At 31.6% G+C, this 20,587-nt stretch overlaps 2 protein-coding genes across 8 annotated transcripts in view; one reads left to right on the top strand and one right to left on the bottom strand.

Moving 5' to 3' along the window:
- The window catches only part of LOC126882130 (monocarboxylate transporter 5), a 681,181-nt gene that overhangs the window by 154,828 nt on the left and 505,766 nt on the right, over positions 1-20,587 (bottom strand). Inside the window, exon 9 of one of the 5 annotated variants that reach the window (XM_050646980.1) lies at positions 7,366-7,705. The exons of the other annotated variants lie outside the window; for them this stretch is intronic. Coding sequence (XP_050502937.1) covers positions 7,674-7,705 — 32 coding nt within the window. The 3' untranslated portion in view covers positions 7,366-7,673. Of the gene's footprint in view, positions 1-7,365; positions 7,706-20,587 lie in introns of those variants that run through there. 5 annotated transcript variants of the gene reach the window in all.
- LOC126882129 (nuclear valosin-containing protein-like) lies at positions 1,029-20,583 on the top strand. Of its 3 annotated transcripts, XM_050646974.1 has the most exons (9): positions 1,029-1,244; positions 1,486-1,592; positions 10,010-10,526; positions 11,083-11,244; positions 14,917-15,233; positions 15,288-15,818; positions 15,876-16,181; positions 17,031-17,223; positions 20,212-20,583. In XM_050646974.1, the coding sequence occupies exons 1-9, from the start codon at positions 1,241-1,243 to the stop codon at positions 20,523-20,525; spliced, it is 2,451 nt and encodes an 816-aa protein (XP_050502931.1). In that variant the 5' UTR covers positions 1,029-1,240; the 3' UTR covers positions 20,526-20,583. The 3 variants fall into 3 exon arrangements, with proteins under 3 accessions (XP_050502931.1, XP_050502930.1, XP_050502932.1); XM_050646973.1 differs by having other exon boundaries at positions 1,039-1,592; XM_050646975.1 differs by lacking the exon at positions 1,486-1,592 and having other exon boundaries at positions 1,040-1,244.

Raw genomic sequence — 20,587 nt, 5'->3', positions numbered from 1 at the left:
CCTACAAGAATAATAGAATAAGAACGTTTACTTCCCCGTCATTATACTAGGTAGAATGACAAATGAGGTGTCAAATGAAAGCTTATAATCCAAGGATAGTACTAAAGGTGAGAAATTCGACCTAGATTGTCCGTCTCAAAAAAATAAGCGTTATATTGGGGATTTCTAATGTCGACATTAAAAGTTGCACTATTTTTTTTATATAAAACATTTTGATCTAAAACTTACCAGAAAACTTCTTTATACTCTCTACTTTCAAATAAACGTGATTAATAAGCTAAATTTTAAACTTCGTCACACAACTTTTGCGACTAAACTTTGAAATGCACAAATCCGCACCTTTTTCTTTGAAAAATTCATAACCTTTATCATGATAAGAATAAAAACTTGAGCAGGTACCTTTGTCTTCAGAAATGTTAGAGCTATATACTGTAAAAATTTCAGAAAAAATATTAAAATGGAACAGAGTTGTAGCGAGGTAAACGCAAAAAACGTGATTTCATTTTTTTTATTTTTCGGTTAAAATTGCGATTTTGACAATGTTCCCCCACATAAAATTCAAAATAAACCTCATTTTCGTTTTCAGCACACTCGAAAATATAACGTATGAATAAAATTAGCCATTCGCCCCTCCGTGGTCAGTATCTCGAAAACTAAGAGGGTGTCCCGCTCGTGTATAATATCACAAAAAATTTGAACATGATACCATGATAGTATGAAAAAATAGAGGATACGACAACGGTGTTACAAGTGATGGTCGGATCCAATGCCAAAATCTACACAGACATATTAGTATATTAGGGTGCACTAATATCCAAGATGTTACCATAGCGGATGAGTACTAACCCGTACGGCACCATGCCTTATAATATATTGTAAAGTGAAAATAAAGTAAAAAAGAATCACTCATTCAATGTAAACGTTCGCAGTTCCACTCGAATGCGAGTCCGAGTACTCGTAAATGTAAAGCCGGCTTAACTTTATACGATTCATATCGATTACGTGACACAACGAAACGATTCTATTCGAATGAATACTTTCGGTCATTCGGTCGCCATTTTTCCCATTCCCACACCAACATCAACCGCTAACCTGTATTTGAGACGCGCAAAACGCTGTGTACGTTGTTATATCAACAATTAAAAGTTGTCGTTTAATTTAATTTTTCGGTTATAACTTAATTTGAGCGTTTTCAAAGAGGTAAACGGTAAAGAGACGGATTGATTAATCGGGCCCCCTAATGGGTAAGTCGTACAGAGCATAAAATTATAAAGTCGTAGTTTGAAATCAGCTGAAGAATGCCATATGTGTCTGATCCAACTATTATCGCTAGGGTACAAAAATACCTGGAAGAAAATACTGACAAAACTTACGTGGACATATCTGAAATAGCTAACGCTCTACAATCGCAATATAGAGAGTACGCTAAACGTAAAAGAAGTGTTTTCAGAGCTGCCGTTAAAAAAGCATTTTCCATTGTTTTAGCTCGATACGGGTTAGATTCGGATAATAATCCAGGAAGTAGCGACGAAAGTAGCATCGATCCTGGTGAATATAATAGTCCTGAAAACAATTCAATGAACAACCAACTAGTAAGTATAATACCTAACTTTATTGCCATCTACTTAAAATACAGTGGCTCACAGCTTAAATGATGCAGTCCCTAATTAATAAAAGTATACTAAAATCACAATAAAGATGTACTAGAAATAAGCAAACCAAGGCACATTAAATGTTACAAGGAGCACTCTGAAATCATGATTTACAATCTATATACATTGAAGTCCCAAATCATGATTTACAAAGTTTATACATTGTAAATCATGATTCGGCAGTGCTCCTCGTTACATTCAATGTGTCTTGGTTTGTTTATTTCTAGTGCATATTTATTGTGATTTTAGTGTAGCTTATCAGTGGCTCAATATTTATTAGAAAATAATCTGCTGTGTGATGAATTACCGAAGTTATTTTTAACTTTTGCGTTAAAGTTAACATAACTATCTCTATAACTATAAAACGTAAATTCGGTGTGATGGATCATCCACCGTTATGAGATGAGTTATTTCTTAGACGTTACAGTTGGAAGAAAATATTAAGTTGTCTAAAAAGAGAACCTTGTGTAGAATCAGTACAAATTTGAGCGAGAAAGAGAATCACGAGAAGTTGGTATACCTACCCATGGCTACCGCTGACCGAACAGCTGTTCGATGTTTGGTGGTGAATGAATTGTAAAAGTAGATAGAAGAAACAAAGAACAGTACTTAAAACATGTTTATAAATAAAAATTTCAACTTGCATCTCTCGATTGATTTTTGTATAATTTTTAAAATTGCATTACCCTTCTATTTTTAAATTATTTGCTTTCTTTTTTATTTTTATTATTGTTTTAATTTTATTATCTAAGTATTTTTAATTGTTATCTTAGGTCTATGTTTTTGATAATTTTGTGCTGCTTTATATTTGATATTAAATTTGATTTATTAAATTAATAAAATGCCGCACAAGGTTCTGGGACAATCTGAAGCAGCATTCTACGTTAAATATTCACTTGATTTCTATCTAAAAACAAATCAAAACATAAACCTAACCTTACAATCCTTAACATAGCTACAGAGTTATCTCATAACTTGAGGTTTAATGTTGCATTATAAAGTGACAGTTGATATATCAGATAACTCAAGAACTGTCAAGAAATAACGCAAGTAATTAAGTTAAATATGATACATCACACCAATTCGAGGATTATAACTTAACTACAGGATAACTTTACGTTAAAGATAACTTCCATTATCCATCACAGGGCTGAATGACATAATGAAATTAAATTACTATAAGTCTTTTAAAATAGCATACGCTATTTTTTTGGGTTTCAAATAGACCATGCTTAACTTTTAATACAAAGAGGACTTGATTCATTCAGTAAATGATTCATTGACAATTAAAATTACTTGCTAAAGTAAGTTTTATCTGAGATAATATTACAGTGTCTTATCTACTTTGTCAACGATATCGCATTACATGCGATTTCATCACTTTTTTATGTACAATATATTTAAGTGTTAATTAGTTTATAGGTAAGTGCTGTCTGCACCCGTCCAGCTGGTCATATTCTAGTAAACCGGTGCTGTACCGAAAGGGTTAAATAATAAATGTTTAATTATTTTATGTGTGACTTTGATGTCCCAGCTAAAATGATGCAAAGTATTAAAACAAGAAAATTGGTAAAAAACAAACTCCAGGCATTGAAAACTGATTGCTAATATTTTGTATTTCAATTCATTATCAATTACAGCCTGTAGTTGTCTAGGCATTGATTTAACCTTTCTAGTCTACTCTAGGGAGATTGTGTCATCATCATAAAGCCTCAGTAATTTTTACTTTCAATTCATTTGTATTATTTGATATTGGGAACTGATTACTTTATTTTTTAATTTCAACCACAAATTTTGAATAACATTCCAATCTGATGACTAGGCTGGTGTTTTAATGACATTTTGACAATAGGGAACTTGCACATTTTTTTTATTACATAATAATGTTCAGTTTTGTATAAAAATGAGATTTCCAAATTTTCACGCTTCAAAAACTTATAGAAGTACAAATTTAAAGTCTTCTTTATCATAAAATAGTTCCAACGATGCGTGACGTCAAAGAGTTTAACTATGTGGTTTCGTTTATGGTTATATTTACGTATATGCTTCTTCTACTTCTTTAGTTTATTGGCCTCCACCTACTTGGGTATTTGCCCAGCTCGTCGTCGGGGAATAAAGGAAAAATATTTATATTCTAATTACATTTATCGTATGTCGTTGTAATAATATTACCAGTTTGTTGAGATTGGAGTTTGATACAGTTTTTGAAGGAAAGGAAAGAAGGTTTACTATTGAAAATAAAACAATTTTGTAAAAGTACAAATTGTCTATGAATAAACGATCAAAAACACTTTTAACGTCACATAACTGTATTTTTTACTGACGTTTATAATGTCTAGTTTAAAATTATCTGTACAATTGGTGTAGAGTGTAAACATACAACCCTGTGACGTCACGACGCGTTTTGGGGTGGCTGGTATAAGTTGAATTTTTAGTCGTCTTTAGGGGCCAAACGAAAGACAAACAAAACTTTTTTATCTTTGATACAGGTTCTAAATTATGTTCTGTTGTGATTTATACCATTTTTTTCGAATTTCAAATTTTATGCAATGATGAACCCAATTTTGTTATAAAGCAATGAAGTATGAACTCAATTTTATTATAAAGCAATGAAGTATGAACCCAATATGGCATGTGTTTAGATCATTGTCCTGATAAAACAAGTAATTGTTATTGATATCTAATTTTTGAGCACTAGCAGCGAGATGTGCCTTAGTATAATATACTAATATTAAATATTATCCATATTTAAATAACTATTTTCTATATTCGTCGTCTGCGGTCTTATAAATTGTAAAAGTCACAGATTAAGGATGTACCAGAAAGAACTTTCAACAAGAAAAATTTCAGATTTAAATAACTATTTTCCATTTTAATTTTATTATAATGGTGAATTCTGCATCTGAGACTTTTCAGTTTGTAATGGCAAAAAAATTTTCCATATGACACACACTGGATAAAGATTAAAATTAAATGCTGCTACTACATTACATATTTGAAGATGGAGGTATAGTGGATCCCAAACCCTTTTTTAAGTGCGTCATTAATTTTGACATCATATAGGATTTTAAGAATGTCACAAATCATTACATGACATTTTAGTTAAATCTGACAGTTGTCAGAATATTTATATTTACATAAACATAAATATTTTTACAAATATTTGCCACAGTATTAATATTTAAAATATTTTAATGTAAAAATAAATAAATATAAAATCAAATTTTGCTATACAATGTCCGAATATACCAATGACATAAAATATTTATATTTACATCGATGAAAAATACTAACCTATAAATTACGATTGTCATTTTACCATATGATCGATTATTTTTGTCTCAAATTATCTTTACTCGTCTCATTGATTGGTTACCTATTTAAAGTATTGTAATCGCTAACCAATTATATATCTAGTATAAAGTATACAGTCGGAAAAATGAAAGAATACCCATGAACGATCACATCTTTTTAGAAACTCACGACCTATCTGTTTTAATTACTCTATAAATAATATATTTCTGGAACCAACAAACACTTTCAAAGATTTAGGTGTATTTTTTGATCCCACTTTATGTTTCAAAAATCACTATAATTTTATTTGTAATAAAGCTTTTAAATTACTTGGATTTTTGAAAAGAACCTTGTCAGAATTCAATAATGAGGATTGTTTTAAAAGTGTATATTGTTCTATGGTTAGATCAGTTCTGGAATATTCCAGCACTATTTGGTCTCCTTTATATAAATGTCATATTGAAAGCATTGAGAAGTTCAGAAAAAATTTCTACGCTTTGTAGGCTATAAATTAGGAATTTCTTCAGAAAATATAGTGTATTGTGACATTTTAAAACTGCTTAATATACCAACATTAGAAAATCGTCGTTTAATGCTAGATTTGGTTTTTCTTTTCAAAATTGTAAACGGAATGATAGATTCGCCTCAAATTTTGCAGAGTAGGTCTTAGGGTTCCTCAAAGGTGCACAAGATCTAAGGACGTTTTTCACTTAGAATTCCAACAAACTATTGTCTAAATAGACCTATAAGACGAATGTGTCAATCTGGAAATGGTTTAGATGTAGACTTTTTTTCTAGCTCTCTGAATAGTTTTCGAAAAAAGCTGAAAAAATCGTTTTAAAATACAATGTCACTGTAAACTGTCATTTAGGTATTTATTCTATTCATTTGTCTTGTGTAAACTGTATGTAATTATTATTGAGTTCTAAAACTGTTAATACAGTAGAGCGTCGATAATCCGAACACAAAAAAAATATAAAATTAAGAAATATGATTAGTACAGTAAAATATTGCAAAACCTCTAAATTTTAAAGAACCGCTTGGATTTACATGAAATTTGGCATACACATAGCTAACAAGTCAAAGAAAAAAAGTGATATTGTGCCGATGGGTGCTTTTGCCCTGGGGTGGTTTTCACCCCCCTTTGGGGGTGAAAAAATATTCGTCCAAAGTAAGTCCGGAAATGGATAAACTGACCAATTTTAAGTAACTTTTGTTCTATATAATTTTTTCACCAAGTCAATACTTTTCGAGTTATTTGCCAGTGAATAGTTCATTTTTTCAACAAAAAACCACGCTTTTAGACGGTTTTTTGCAAATAACTCAAATAGTAAGTATTTTGTCGAAAAAACGTTCTTAGCAAAAATATAGCCTGTAAAAATTTTTAAAAAATGGTGTATATATCCACATCTCTATACCTAGTAGAAGCAGAGTTATAGCTAATGAAAAATAGGTTCATATTCGTCAAATTCCAAATGGAATACTTCAACCTGAAATAACCAAAAATGAAGCACATTTCGGAGAAAACTCATTACAACTTATTTAAAGTGTTTAAAAAAAGCTTTATTTTTGTATTATAACAAAAATTTCTAGCATCAAAAGTAAACAAGTTACGCTCAAAATAAAGTTAGTACCTTTTTTTTGGTAAAAAAATCGGGAAAATCACCCCCTAATTAGTATCTCAAATGAACTTAATCGTTACGACTTCACAGGTTTCTTGACTCGTGTATGTATTGTTTATATGATCTGTAAGTTTCATCGGTTCAAAGTCCTTATTTTTGAAAGGGCTCTAGTTAAAAGGGGTTGAACGAGTCACTGATCACGAATGTATGCAAATTTAGAAACACCAAATCTTAATCAATTTTTGTCGAACAGAAAAACAAAAAAATACATGGTATTCAGAAAAGCAATGCTGTCTTTTTTTGTTTTTCAAGATTTTTGGTATCTCTAACAATTTTTAAGTTATTTTGAAAAAAAAGCATATTTTTCAAAATTAAAATTTTTAAAAATTTTACTTTAAAACCAAATTTTTTCAAAAATAAGCACTTTGAATCGATGAAACTTACAGATACCGTAATTTCGGGTGACTTTGACTCACTTTCGAAGTTTAAATGTAGATTTCAGTTTTTTGAATTCATAAAAGTATGTTTCTTTATTTATGTGTATTTGAGTCTATAACTACTCTTTTAAAAAAATTACACGACAACACAAAGAAGCGCTTCCTTTATTATAAAAAAATAAAATTGTGGTGTGCAAAGTCACCCGCTAGTGTCGGGTGACTTTGTCTCAAGCTACATTTTATATTTATTCTCTGTGATTATTATTATTTGGGCTAAAGTGACCCTACCAGATAAACCAGAAACAAATATTTTGTTAGGTGAAAAAAAATTTATTTAAATTTTAAACAAAGAAAAACTAAAACTAACATGAAACTTTACATATGACCCTAGGTTAACAAAAAACATCATTTCTTAACAAAGAATGAACAATAAAACGATTTACAAGCTTTTTTTTAATCTGGAAAGAAATATCGGTTATCTCCAAGTTCCAATGGCTCAGTGAAATCAACATTAGCCAAGTGGTAGGATTTTTTTACGGGGACTTCGGGCCATTGCCATAAACTTCTTTCACCCAGTATCATTACTTGCACCCAACCGTTACTACCTCTTACAAATCCATTGAATTTTCCTGGAAAATGTATCTGCTGTGTAATTTCCATAATTTCTACTACCAGCAACACGTTTGTAATTGGAGGGCATCTAAAAAAATAAGGTTACTTACGTCTTTAATGCTATAAAGTTAATAAACCCTGCAGATGTTACAAGGCTAAAAGCGAATTTAAAATCAGCATTTACTTACTTTAATTTAATATAGAAGCAACCAATGACCAAAATCCAACAATCAACAAACTGGGACAAAGTCACCCGAAAACCGTTAAATTTTGTAGTACCTTGCAAAATAATATCCGACAGTCTTACTGTCTATGTTTAGACTGAAATAAGGATGCAGGGAGGTTAAGAATTCACAGATTTTCAATATGCCACTATGCAATTAATCTTACTCTTGGAAGTATTATTGGTTGCCAACCAATTTTTGCAGTCAAAAAATTTTATGTGGAATGACCAAATTTTAGAAATTCGTTTTTTTTCGTAACATAACATGTATTAGCATAATTTATTAAAATTTTCAAATAGTTCATATGGTACTGATGGTGCGGTACAATGAAATTTACTTGATAATTTATTGTACAAATGCCCTAGTTACTAAAATATCTTTTTCCCAAAATGAGCCAAAGTCACCCTGGCGGGCCAAAGTCACCCGAAATTACGGTAATATAAACACAACATAAGTAAAATAATTTGTGGAGCGGTAACGAATAATTTCATTTAAGTTGCTAATTAGGGGGTGGTCTTCCCAATTTTTTTTTGCCAAAACAAAAGGGACCAATTTTATTTTGAGCGTAACTTGCTTAAATTTAATGCTAGGAAATTTTCATAAAAACAGAAATAAATTTAAACGCTTTAAAAAAGTTATAATGGGGTTTTCCCAAAAAGTACTTAATTTTTTGGATATTTCACGTCGCAGTGTTCTATTTGAGATTTGGTGAATATGAATCTATTTTTCATTGGCTATAACTCTGGTTCTACGAGGTCTATAGACCTAACTCGTACACCAGTTTATTTTACTTTTTTACAAGCTATATTTTTGCTACGAACGTTTTTTCGACAAAATACTTGCTTTTTGAGTTATTTGCGAAAAACCGTCTAAAAATGTGGTTATTTTGTTGAACTCGAAAAGTGTTGACTTGGCGAAAAAGCTCTATAGAACAAAAGTTGCTTTAAATTAGTCAGTTTACCCATTTCCGGACTTATTTTGGACATATATTTTTTCACCCTCAAGAGGGGGTGAAAGTCACCCCCAGGGCAAAAGCACACATCGGCACAATATCACTTTTTTTCTTTGACATGTAAGTTATGCGTATGCCAAATTTCATGTCAATTCAAGCGGCTCTTTAAAATTTAGAGCAAAAACCGTGAAAGAATGTACTAGATCGCGGACCGAATTTTTGGATTTAATATGACAATATGGGCAAAATATGACCACGGATTTTTGTTTTGTTTATGCAGAAATACATACAATATATTTGGTTTATTATGCAGGTGAGGTGTTTTATTCCTTGTAACTAAAACGTATGTATATAATATGTACTATGTTTATGAGCTTTGTATGTATTTTAAACATATGTTCTATAATCACGAACAATTTGATAATCCGAACTACCCTTGTACCAATTAGTTCGGATTATCGACGCTCTATTGTATATGAATTATTTAATGATTTTAATTATTGTAATTGGTATAACCGTAAATAAACTATTTATTTATTTATTTATTTATCTATCACATATTATTTAGATTATTAATAATTATCTCTCTCGTTTGATATTTATGAAAAAAAAACAGCAAATACAAAATATGTGATTGATGTAACAATATAACATGTGAATCATACAATGATAATATGTGAATGATACAAACTGTAATGCGTTAAAGAGAATTCGATATCTGTGGTGCACCGAAAAAAGGGTTTGGGACGATCTATACAATCTCTATAAAGATGGAGGTACAATGATTGTACATTCATCTTCGAATATGTAATGTAGTGGCAGCATTTAATTTTAATCTGTTTGTCCTTTGTTCAATGTGTTATATGTTCAATGTTTTTGCCACTAATTTAAACAAATGTCTACGATATTCCAGGATATCTTCCTAATATGATAAAATGTCCCTGATAATTCTCTAAGAGTGAAAGTATACTTGGGCAAGATTTAATAAATTCAGTGCTGGATATCTGCCTTTTATTTCCCTAAAAAACTGTATAAAAGATTTGTTTTCAGAAATTGTACATTCAAAAATCTTCATCCGTAACGTAGTATTAAAATATAATGATCATTGATATTCTAGCCTTTATAGTGATAGTCTTTCTTGATTTGAGTAATACATAGGTTTAAAGTTTATTCCATTTTTAATATGTCTTTAATTTAAATGTATATTAATTTTCAGGTAAATATGTATAAAAAGAACATTGCACCAAAAGAACTGGATGAAAATGAGTTAATTGATATTAGTAGCGATGATGAAACTGAAGAACCTCCCCCGCATCCTGCTCCAAAAAATATAAAACCACCTAATGTACTCCCAAACAGAAATGGATTACAACAGACCCATGATAATGATAAAAATAAAAAAAGAAACATTAACTATGCCACACTTTCTAATATGCCATCACAAAGCCACAAAAAGAGAAAATTTGAACATGTAAACAACCAGGTTCGAGAGGGTGAAATTACATTTGCCAACCTTGGAGGCATGGAAAAGACACTGAAAGATGTGACAAAATTGATTTTGCATATGACACACCCTGAGATTTATAGGGCTGTGGGTATAACACCCCCAAGGGGATTCTTGTTACATGGCCCCCCCGGTTGTGGTAAAACCTTGCTGGCCCAAGCAATAGCTGGAGAACTGAAGATGATGCTGTTCATGGTATCTGCTCCAGAGCTTGTAGCTGGTGTTTCTGGTAAGCAAAGAATTCTTAACATTTAAAATATCTAATGTAAACGCTTTATATTCGCTGTGTGCAAGTACTTGAAGGGGATAAGAGAAACGACCGTGCGTGAATAGCGGAGAAATCTTGAATAATTCATTGTCAATTGAAATTGTCAAATTGATGTATATTTCATATCTACTGTCATTGAAGAAGAAAAATTATATGTTGCTCCACAATATTGATATGATATGCCATTATTATATAAAAGTAAATTTAATTAATTGTATTTTGCTTGTAGTAGTGCATTTTAATAATTCATTTTATTTACTACATACAATTGTTTACATTTTAATAAAATAACCTTGATATTATTTTTTCTTCTTATAATTTTTTTGGGCTATGGCTTGACGATTGTCCAGCAACCAGAACTAATATAATTGGCCAATATAATTAAAGTGCTAAAAATGTCGCTGAGCTATGAAACCAGGTGTCGCTTTTCAGAACTTGCATGGTTTCAATAGTAGTTTTTAACAGTTTTGGTAATTAAATATAATCTTTTATGATTAATTGGTACTGTTTTTTACAGGTGAGAGTGAACAAAGAATACGAAAACTGTTCCAAAGAGCATTTATGAATTCACCATCTATAATATTTATAGATGAGATAGACGCAATTGCCCAAAACAGACAGAATGCTCAAAAAGACATGGAAAAGAGAATTGTAGCACAGTTAATTGGTTGTCTTGATGGTAAGTATATCTTTGCTTTTTTTTATTGTACCTAATCAGTATGAGTTGCGTGTAGTGTAATGGAGAAAAAGTGGGATATAAATATATTTCTAGGCTACAGTTCTGGACCTCGGAGGTAAACTAAACTATGTCTACATGGTGTTATTTTGAACAAGTTCATTTAATTTACTTATTTTATTAGTTGGATTATCCTGTGGTTGCGAGTCATGGGTACTAACAGATCGGCAAAAGAGTAAAATACAGGCAGTAGAACTGAAATACCTTAGACGAGTTCGAGGAGTTACCAAAAGAGGTAGACTACTGAACACTCAAATAAGAGAAGATTTGGAAATCGACTCATCGTTAGAATTTATAGAGAGAAGGCAACTCAGTTGGTGGGGTCATCTTCAGAGAATGGATCAGACAAAACTGGTGAAAGAAATTTGGCAGGCAAAAACGCAAAGAAGAAAGAAGAAAAGTAGACCACGACAAACATGGGATAGAACACTAGGCAAAATAATCGAGAAAAGGGGAACAACATGGATAGAAGCAAGGACACTGGCTAGAAATAAGAAGGAATGGGTCAAATTTGTACATAATATAAATGTATAGCAGTTATTGGTTAAATTTAAGATTAAGTTGTTTTTAATAATATAATTTTTTAATAATGTATTGTATTGTATGTAATGTATTGTCGCCTTACACCACTATGTGGTAAAAAGGTTTTTTGAAAATATATATATATATATATATATATATATATATATATATTAGTTGGATTATACAAATTGGTTATTTATTATCATTAAAATGGGGTCATATTGTCTTTCAACCAATTATGGGATATATCAGATTTTTATTAACATCCTAAGTACTCTAAACTTTGTTGCAAACACAGTTGCTCGAAATGAGATAGTGTAGTTTACCTCCGAGGTCCAGAGTTGTTTTCTAGTGTTTTCTACATTAATGAATTTGTTGATAAGAAATATTAGGCTTTTCATTCCATATATTTTAACTATAATCTGTATCATCTTTCTACTAGAGTGAGCATCTTGTATAGTTATAAAATTAAATTTTGATATTTCACTCGGACATTATTAATAAGTACGGGGTGTTGTACTAAACCATTGTTGCCAGATATAAAGTTTTAAATGTTCTTCATGCACCATAAAATTACTTAATTTCTGGAATTTGAAAACACCAGGATAGATTATATATACCTATAGATGAACTCAATAAAAGTAGATCAATCAACCCATTTTTACTTTTTATGATGAGACAACATCTCACTTCTCTTTTAGCCATTTCTGGATACTTGAAGTAGTTAAAAAAGTATGTTATAAATACAGGAAAGAAATATTTGTTAAAAAATAAATCATTATGAGAACTGAATTGGCTTCTATCTATTGATATTCATTGTTTTCTTCTTCTTATTGTGCTGTCTCCTTTCGAAGGTTGCGATCCAACTGGCAACTGTAGCTTTGGAAACTGCTACACGAAAATTTTCTGCGGATGAGCGGTCAAACCATCTTCTCAGGTACTTCAGCCACAATTTATGGCGTCTTCCTAGTGAACTTTTGGCCTGTACTTTACCTTACCTTCCAATATGATTTGAAGTAGTTCGTAACTTTCCCCTCTGAACACATGGCCCAAGTATTGTATTTTTCTTTCTTGGATCTTGGATTATTCTTAGTAATTCTTTTTGTTTGTTCATGCTCAAGTACCTCATTGTTAGAAACCTTTTGTACCCATGGAATTCTCAGCATCCGTCTGTATGCATACATCTCAAAGGCATCTATTCTCTTTTCCTTTTCAGAGTCCATTGTCCAACTTTCACAGCCATGTAGCAAGACAGAAAACACATAACATCTGATCATTCGAATTCTGAGCTCTAGACTAAGGTCTGATCTTGTAAAAATTGTTTTCATTTTCTTAAGTGTTTTCCTCGCTTGTTCAATTCTTGATAGAATTTCTTTTTTGGGTTACACTGGCTATAGACATTTGCTCCCAAATATTTTATGGACGTTACCTGCTCTATTATTTGAAGGGGGTTGGGAGAAAACCATGGATGTCACTAAATGGGTGAAATTTAGTTAAATACGCCGTCTTGTAGATTTTAACAAATACTATCGCAGCATTCCTTCAAATCAGTAGAAAACGATGAATGTTCAGAGATTTTAAGCCTTTTTAATTGGCCATGTCGGGAGAAAACGATATTTGTCCACGCATAATTGGATGAAAACAATGATTGTCACCCAAGCAATATCGCTTGCCACGAGACGCACCACATGTATAACTCAAGCTTTTGTTAAAGAGTGGAGAAAATTTTTAACCAATAGATATCTGAATAAATGCCCTTTCGCAATACATAAGATACAGGAAATATTTTCCATCAGTTCTAACCCCCTCACTATCATGGGTATAGGACATAGACTTCAAGATCTAATTCGTTCTTCCGCTCAGTCAAAAAAATCTGAAAGTCTTAAAGAATCAGAGTTCCATTTGCCTAACCAGTCATATTTCAACTTTATTCTTATAACTGATGAAAAATATAAAGATGTAGTACTTTTATCTAAGTTTTGCGAGTCTCTAGATGCAAAAGAGATGTATGTTTCAATTCCTCATGAAAAGAAGCCATTTCCCATCAAAACTAGTTAAAAGAAGCCATGTAAACTAAAAATAAGTGACAAAAATAAGGCAACACATCATCCAACTGTGAAAATCAAGTCTATGGCCTTGAAGCGAAAGAGGGTAAATACCTTTTTATAAAATATGTTTTACGGTATCAAAAAGATATTAATTTTTAGAAGAACAAAATGGGGACCAACCAACACTAGGCCATTTAGTACTGAAGTCTGTAAGAAGATAATATAACACAACTAAAGGAAGCAGAAAATCAAGTAAAAGCTCTTTTATTGCTAAGACCAGTTTTTTAACCAAAAAGGTTTTATTCTTTTTCAAATGAAAGCAGAGAACAAAAAAAAACAAAGCACAATAATATTGGGAATAAATGCTTGTACTTGGTGACATCCATTGTTTTCTTCGTTAAAAAGTGGACATTGCGCCACTAATGTTAAATTTTTTTAAAAACAATTTGACTTTTATTTTTTGTTTACATTCGTTTATATTATCAATCAATTTTTCCATTATTCCGTTTATTTTCAATACCTTTCAACACATTTTTGTTGTCATAAATAGTCTTATAACTTTAAAAATTTTTTTTCTCAAAATCAGTTCTTGATGACATCCATGATTTTCTCCCGACACCCTTCATTTGTCCCTTGGCATACAAATGTACATTTATTGGTGTCTTGGAGAATACTAAAATTTTAGTTTTGGATATGTTTAAGTGTAAACCAAACGTTTCGCTATGACAAACTACCGCATTTATTATATTTTGTAGTTCTTGTGCGTTGCTTGCTATTAAGACGGTGTCATCACGTACCTGATGTTGTCTGTTGGTTACGTTAATCTTGATTCCACCTTGGACTTCATCTAATGCTTCTCTGAATACAGACTCCAAAATACATGTTTCCTCTATTTATATTATTGAAAGAGCATTTTGTTTGTTTAATAATTTGCTGGTAGCTGTAAAATTGGTGTGATCATGTATCCACGTTTTTATAATTTTTAGTATTCTTTGATCTAAGACATAGTACAATTCTATAATTTTCATTCTTATATTTTTTTTAGAACTCAACAGAACTGAACAAGGCCATAGAGTATTGGTAATTGGTGCTACCAATAGACCTGAATCTATGGATCCATCATTAAGGCGAGCAGGCCGATTTGACAGGGAGATTTGCTTGGGAATCCCAAATAAAGAGAGTAGAGCCGAAATACTTAAAGTTGTCACGAGAAAGGTAAAATTGGAACCAAACTTTAATTTTAATGACCTGGCAATTTTAACTCCTGGGTATGTTGGAGCTGATTTGTTGGCACTAACTAGAGAAGCTGCAGATATTGCTGTTGATCGGTTGTTCAAAGAACTGGGGGAGAATGAAAAAAAGGTAAATACCACATTCGAGTTATAATTTTTTATACTTATATTTTTATTTATGTAGCAAGAGGAAGAAAGTACATCAGTGTCTGAAGTTGTGCCGGTGGAAATTGAAGAATCAGAGCCAAAAGAGAAAAAAGCAAAAGTTTATGAAAAAACAGAAGAAAAATCAAATGCAGATAGTTGTACTCCTGAGAAATCAAAAGAAGTTGAAGAGAAAGAAAATGATGAGGATATCATTATAGATGACACTCCTGAAAAACAAACTTTACCTACTGCTGATGATTCCACATCAGACCCTACTATAATTCTTGTTGATGACGAAAGTCAGTGTGTTAAGCCAACTCTAAAGAAAACATCTGTATTAGAAAATATCAGTCCCTACGATGAAATGCTATTTTGGTTGCATGATCAGTTGCCCTTATCACAAGAAGAGTTGGCCTCTTTGCGTGTAACTATGGATGACTTTAGAGCTGCATTGAAGAAAATTCAACCTTCAGCAAAGCGGGAAGGCTTTGTGACAGTACCTGATACAACATGGAGTGATGTGGGTTCATTGAAAAATATAAGAGAGGAGTTGCAGCTGACCATTGTGGTAAATATTCATAAATAATTATAAAAAATAAAATGCTAAGAAAAATATATTTTTCAGGCTCCTGTGCGCCATTCTAAACAATTTGAATCGTTTGGTATTACAGTCCCAGCAGGCGTGCTCCTCTTTGGCCCACCAGGTTGTGGGAAAACACTTCTTGCCAAGGCTATAGCAAATGAAGCAGCAATTAACTTCATAAGTGTTAAAGGACCAGAATTGCTGAACATGTATGTGGGGGAAAGTGAGAGAGCTGTTCGAACTTGCTTTGAAAGAGCCAGACACAGTGCTCCATGTGTAATATTCTTTGATGAGTTGGATGCACTGTGCCCCAAAAGAAACGACTCTGATAACAGTGGAACATCAAGGGTAAGATTAAAAAAAAGTGTGTACTTTGTACTCACGTAAGAAGTTATACTTTTATTTTGATTTCAACGAAACAGATATATTTGAATTGTATTTTTATTTAAATATTAAACTAATTTTACTACTTAAAAAAATACCAAAAATTAAAAATAACGTTAAAACGTCATTTTTTATGAACTGGAGGGTCCCCACAATTGCTTTTCTCGTGAGGAATCGTATAGTATAAACTAAAAAACGTCGTTTCTCGAAAAAAAAATTTATACTACATATAAATTTTCTGGCCTTTCGATTTTCTGCTGTATTTTCGTCAAATTTTAACATCATTAAAAATGGTAAATTCTCGAAAAATAATGTTAATCCGTCATTTTTTGACGAACTGGAGCGTCCCAGCAATTGCTTTTCCCTTGAGGAATCATAGAAAATCTAAAAACGTCAGATTTTCTACATAATTTTAATATAAGTAGGACTTCTAACGTGCGTACAAAGTACACACACATTCTTTTTTTCTATATATGAATAAGTCCAAAAATATATATAAAAACTATTTAAAACGTCAGTACAACTATAAACTCGCTTTTGTCTCTGTTCTCACAACTTTTAAAACACAACTTAACAACCATAACCATAATAATAAAAATGACAACACATTTTTTAACCACAGCCGCCATATTGGATAATTTTTGACATGTCATTTGAATATCCAATCAGAGCAAACGTATAACTGATCTGCGTGTAACACGCAACAATTTTGATGAATTTGCGCACATTTACATTCACTCCCAATCGCGCCTAAAGAAGTATAACTTCAAAAACGGTGTTTTATTGTGAATTGTAATTTTTAATTTTTTTAAGGTGGTTAATCAACTTTTGACAGAAATGGATGGAGTGTCTGGAAGACAAGGAGTATATCTCCTTGCAGCTACTAACAGGGTAGATATTATTGATCCAGCTGTATTAAGACCTGGAAGATTAGATAAGGTTCTATATGTAGGATTGCCCAATGCTAATGATAGAGCTGACATTTTGAGGGCTATTACTAAAAATGGTAAGATATTAATCTACATACAATTCCTATAATGGGATATGGCGGAATAGACGGAGAATCTTGTAAAGGTTAACAAGTTTATGGAAATTGGAAATTCTTGAGGGTGATGAGATAGTTGGTGAAAGACAACCAACAAATCTGTGCCGTTATTTTTTTGTTTGTGAAGTAGACCAAAGTGAATGTCATATATACAATTTTAATATGTGATGGTTTTAAAGATTTTTATTTCTATTTATTGAAAAATTTTTATTTATATTTATTAAAAGAATTCTATTTATTAATGTATGTGTTAGTGTAAGGCTGACAACGTTTCGATCAAAACGGGTTGATATCTGGTATGTATGTTAGCTGTGGACGTGCGGCTGTAACCCAAATTGTTAAGGTCAATACTCCTTGATGTTCTAATGAGAGGAGTAGTGGTCGCATAAGGGATGAAAAGTCAGAAAGCTTAAAAATTATAGCTAAATGATTGTATTAGCAGTCATATAATAAAACAATAATAAATATTAATTGATAGACAACAATGTAGGTACAATTTTCAATATAGTTGAAACAAATGCAGTGCTCCTGACCAATTTCAATTCCCACATTTGTTGTATCGTCTTGTGTCCTGTGTATTTTGTTTTAATTCTAATATGGATTTTACTTATTGACGAATTTTAAACACAATGTAGGTAATCCTTCAAAAAAATTTTATTTTTATTATTATTCCTTTCTTTTATCTTATTCAATAGTTTATTAAAATTTCTTCACTGCTTATATCATTAAAACATCGTCTCAATTTACAATCAATTACTTTCAACAGAATATTAATTCCTTTCTTTTTTTTCTTTTCTTTTCTATTTCCCCCCTTTAAGTTATATCTCGGTTTCATGTACCTACATTGTTGTCTATCAATTCATATTTATTATTGTTTTATTATATGACTGCTAATACAATCATTTAGCTACAATTTTTAAGCTTTCCGACTTTTCATCCCTTATGCGACCACTACTCCTCTCATTAGAACATCAAGGAGTATTGACCTTAACAATTTGGGTTACAGCCGCACGTCCACAGCTAACATACATACCAGATATCAACCCGTTTTGATCCAAACGTTGTAAGCCTTACACTAACACATACATTAATAAATATAAATAAAAATCTTTCAATAAATAGAAATAAAAATCTTTAAAACCATCACATATTAAAATTGTATATATGACATTCACTTTGGTCTACTTCACAAACAAAAAAATAACAGGCACATATTTGTTGGTTTTTCACCAACTATCTCATCGCCATCAAGAATTTCCAATCTCCATATACTTGTTAACCTTTACTAGATTCTCCGTCTATTCCACCATATCCCGTTAGCATAACTTAAGCAAGATATCACGTTAATGAATACTCAAGTCAAGAAATAGCTCCTTGTAACCGAATTATTTAGTGACTTGTAACCGTTGACCTGAAGATGCTCTACATACTTTAGAGAGCGAAACCGGTCGTCGTAAGTTACAATAAATGATTGAGAGTATGTCTGTTTTTTACTTCATTCAAAATGAACTCTCATATATGCAACCCATTCAACAAAGGGAAAAGTTTGATATGATATTGTTCAACTGCTAATTGGAGCCCAAATAAAGGGCAAAAGTAGATGCTGTCTAAATCCTGACCCACTACTTTGCGCCGTGTAATTTGGGTTGTCTATATAAACTTGAATCGGCGAAATGGGCCTTTCGAGTTATTTAAAAATATATACAAATAGAAATTGGAATAAAATAGAAATGGGAAAATTATTAATTTATAGATATTGCAAAGAAAAGGTATCTAAACGGTTTTCGAGCCAGTCATGCTGTATGAAAGAATTTTATAAATAATAAAATTTTGCTATGTTACCTAACCACTTTAAAAATTCACATTATAAGGCATGAATAAATTAAATTATGTAGATAGTACCTTTTTAGATGTACTTAAAAATGAAACTGAAAAGTTATTACTATAAAGATTGATCTGTGGCTATGCTTGACTTAAATAAAACAACGATTATTTAATATAAAAAATCACAAATTTTATTAAATTTGGGAAAGTATAGACTCAAAATTCAAAATCAATTGATGTAAAGTCACTTGAAAGTCGGTGAAAAGCTAGGGCTGACGAAATTTAATTAGTTGTTTAAACTCTAGATTTTAATTGCGAAGCGCATTCAGTGAATCATATGTGATTTGCTTATATGCTAATTATGTCATGTGTGAATGATCATATGGACGGCGTTATGCATAACTCGACCAAGCGCCAAAACATAGTTTTGAGATAAATGGCTTCAAAGTTTTTCGTTTCTTGGTTACTTAATGGTCGCTTAATGGTAAGTGGATTAATGTCGCTTGGTTTAATTTTGTTTTTCTTAGTAACCGTTAACGTGACAATAACAGGGATTTTTTTAAAGATAGTTTTAGCTATGTCACCAGAATCTGCTGTTATCTCGATATTAAAGAAATGGCGCTTGGTCGAGTTATGCATAACGCCGTCCATATGTGACCGTTAAAATTGTTTTTTAGAAAAACGCTGAAAAGACTAGTGATAATAAAAATCGATATTTACTGCAGTTACATGATATTTAATATTAAAATAGTATTGGATGTGGTATAATGTAGGCTCTTTGTATAATTACCAATTGAACAGTGAAGCTGTTAGATAAATTTTCCGATTCAATCATTTCTACTGTTCACAGTTCTGTTTGCTTTTTGAGTAGGTATTTCATTTTCTTGACAACGAAAATGTTGGGTGTGGAAAGAATTAATAAGTGCATGGAATGCGGAAAAGTGTATACATGTAAACATGATTTAAGAAGACATGTTAAAAGTTCGCAGTAGGCAACCCAAATTACACGGCGCAAAGTAGTGGGTCAGGATCTAGAATCGAGTGCAAAAGTAGATTTGTTTATTTCTTCCTTAAATTTAGTTTGTATTACTGGTATGATCTAATAATATGATCTTACATTTTTAGCCACCAAACCTCGACTTGCAAATGATGTTTCTTTATCAGACATTGCTGAACGACAAGAGTGTGAAGGCTTTACAGGAGCAGACCTGTCAGCACTGGTGCGCGAAGCTAGCATTTCAGCCATAAAGGACATATTCTCTCTTTCTGCCCAGGAGCCAGAGAGTAACACAGCGGTCAGTCTTGAGCATTTTAACAAGGCTTTCCTTAAAATCAAACCCTCAGTGAGTGAGAGTAGTAGAAGGTATTATGAAAATATGCGAAGGACTTTTTCATCAGATAGGATGGATAGTGAAGTGGAGGAAATGGAGTTGAATTAGATTTTTGTAAAGATATTGAAATATTTTATTTGTTTCTAGTAAAACACCTTTATATCAACTCT

Source organism: Diabrotica virgifera, chromosome 3 (genome assembly GCF_917563875.1).
Source record: "Diabrotica virgifera virgifera chromosome 3, PGI_DIABVI_V3a".
Classification (NCBI taxonomy): Eukaryota; Metazoa; Arthropoda; class Insecta; order Coleoptera; family Chrysomelidae; genus Diabrotica; species Diabrotica virgifera.
The sequence above is the reverse complement of the archived record's forward strand: the minus strand, read 5'-3'. Positions and strand labels throughout refer to the sequence as shown.

What these genes read in the sequence shown, in the direction of transcription:
- LOC126882129 (XM_050646973.1), top strand. Translation starts at nt 1,299, where the DNA reads ATGCCATATGTGTCTGATCCAACTATTATCGCTAGGGTACAAAAATAC. An exon ending in GTTAATTGGTTGTCTTGATG is followed by an intron (nt 11,245 to 14,916) that starts GTAAGTATATCT and finishes TATTTTTTTTAG; the next exon opens with AACTCAACAGAACTGAACAA. An exon ending in AGTTGCAGCTGACCATTGTG is followed by an intron (nt 15,819 to 15,875) that starts GTAAATATTCAT and finishes TATATTTTTCAG; the next exon opens with GCTCCTGTGCGCCATTCTAA.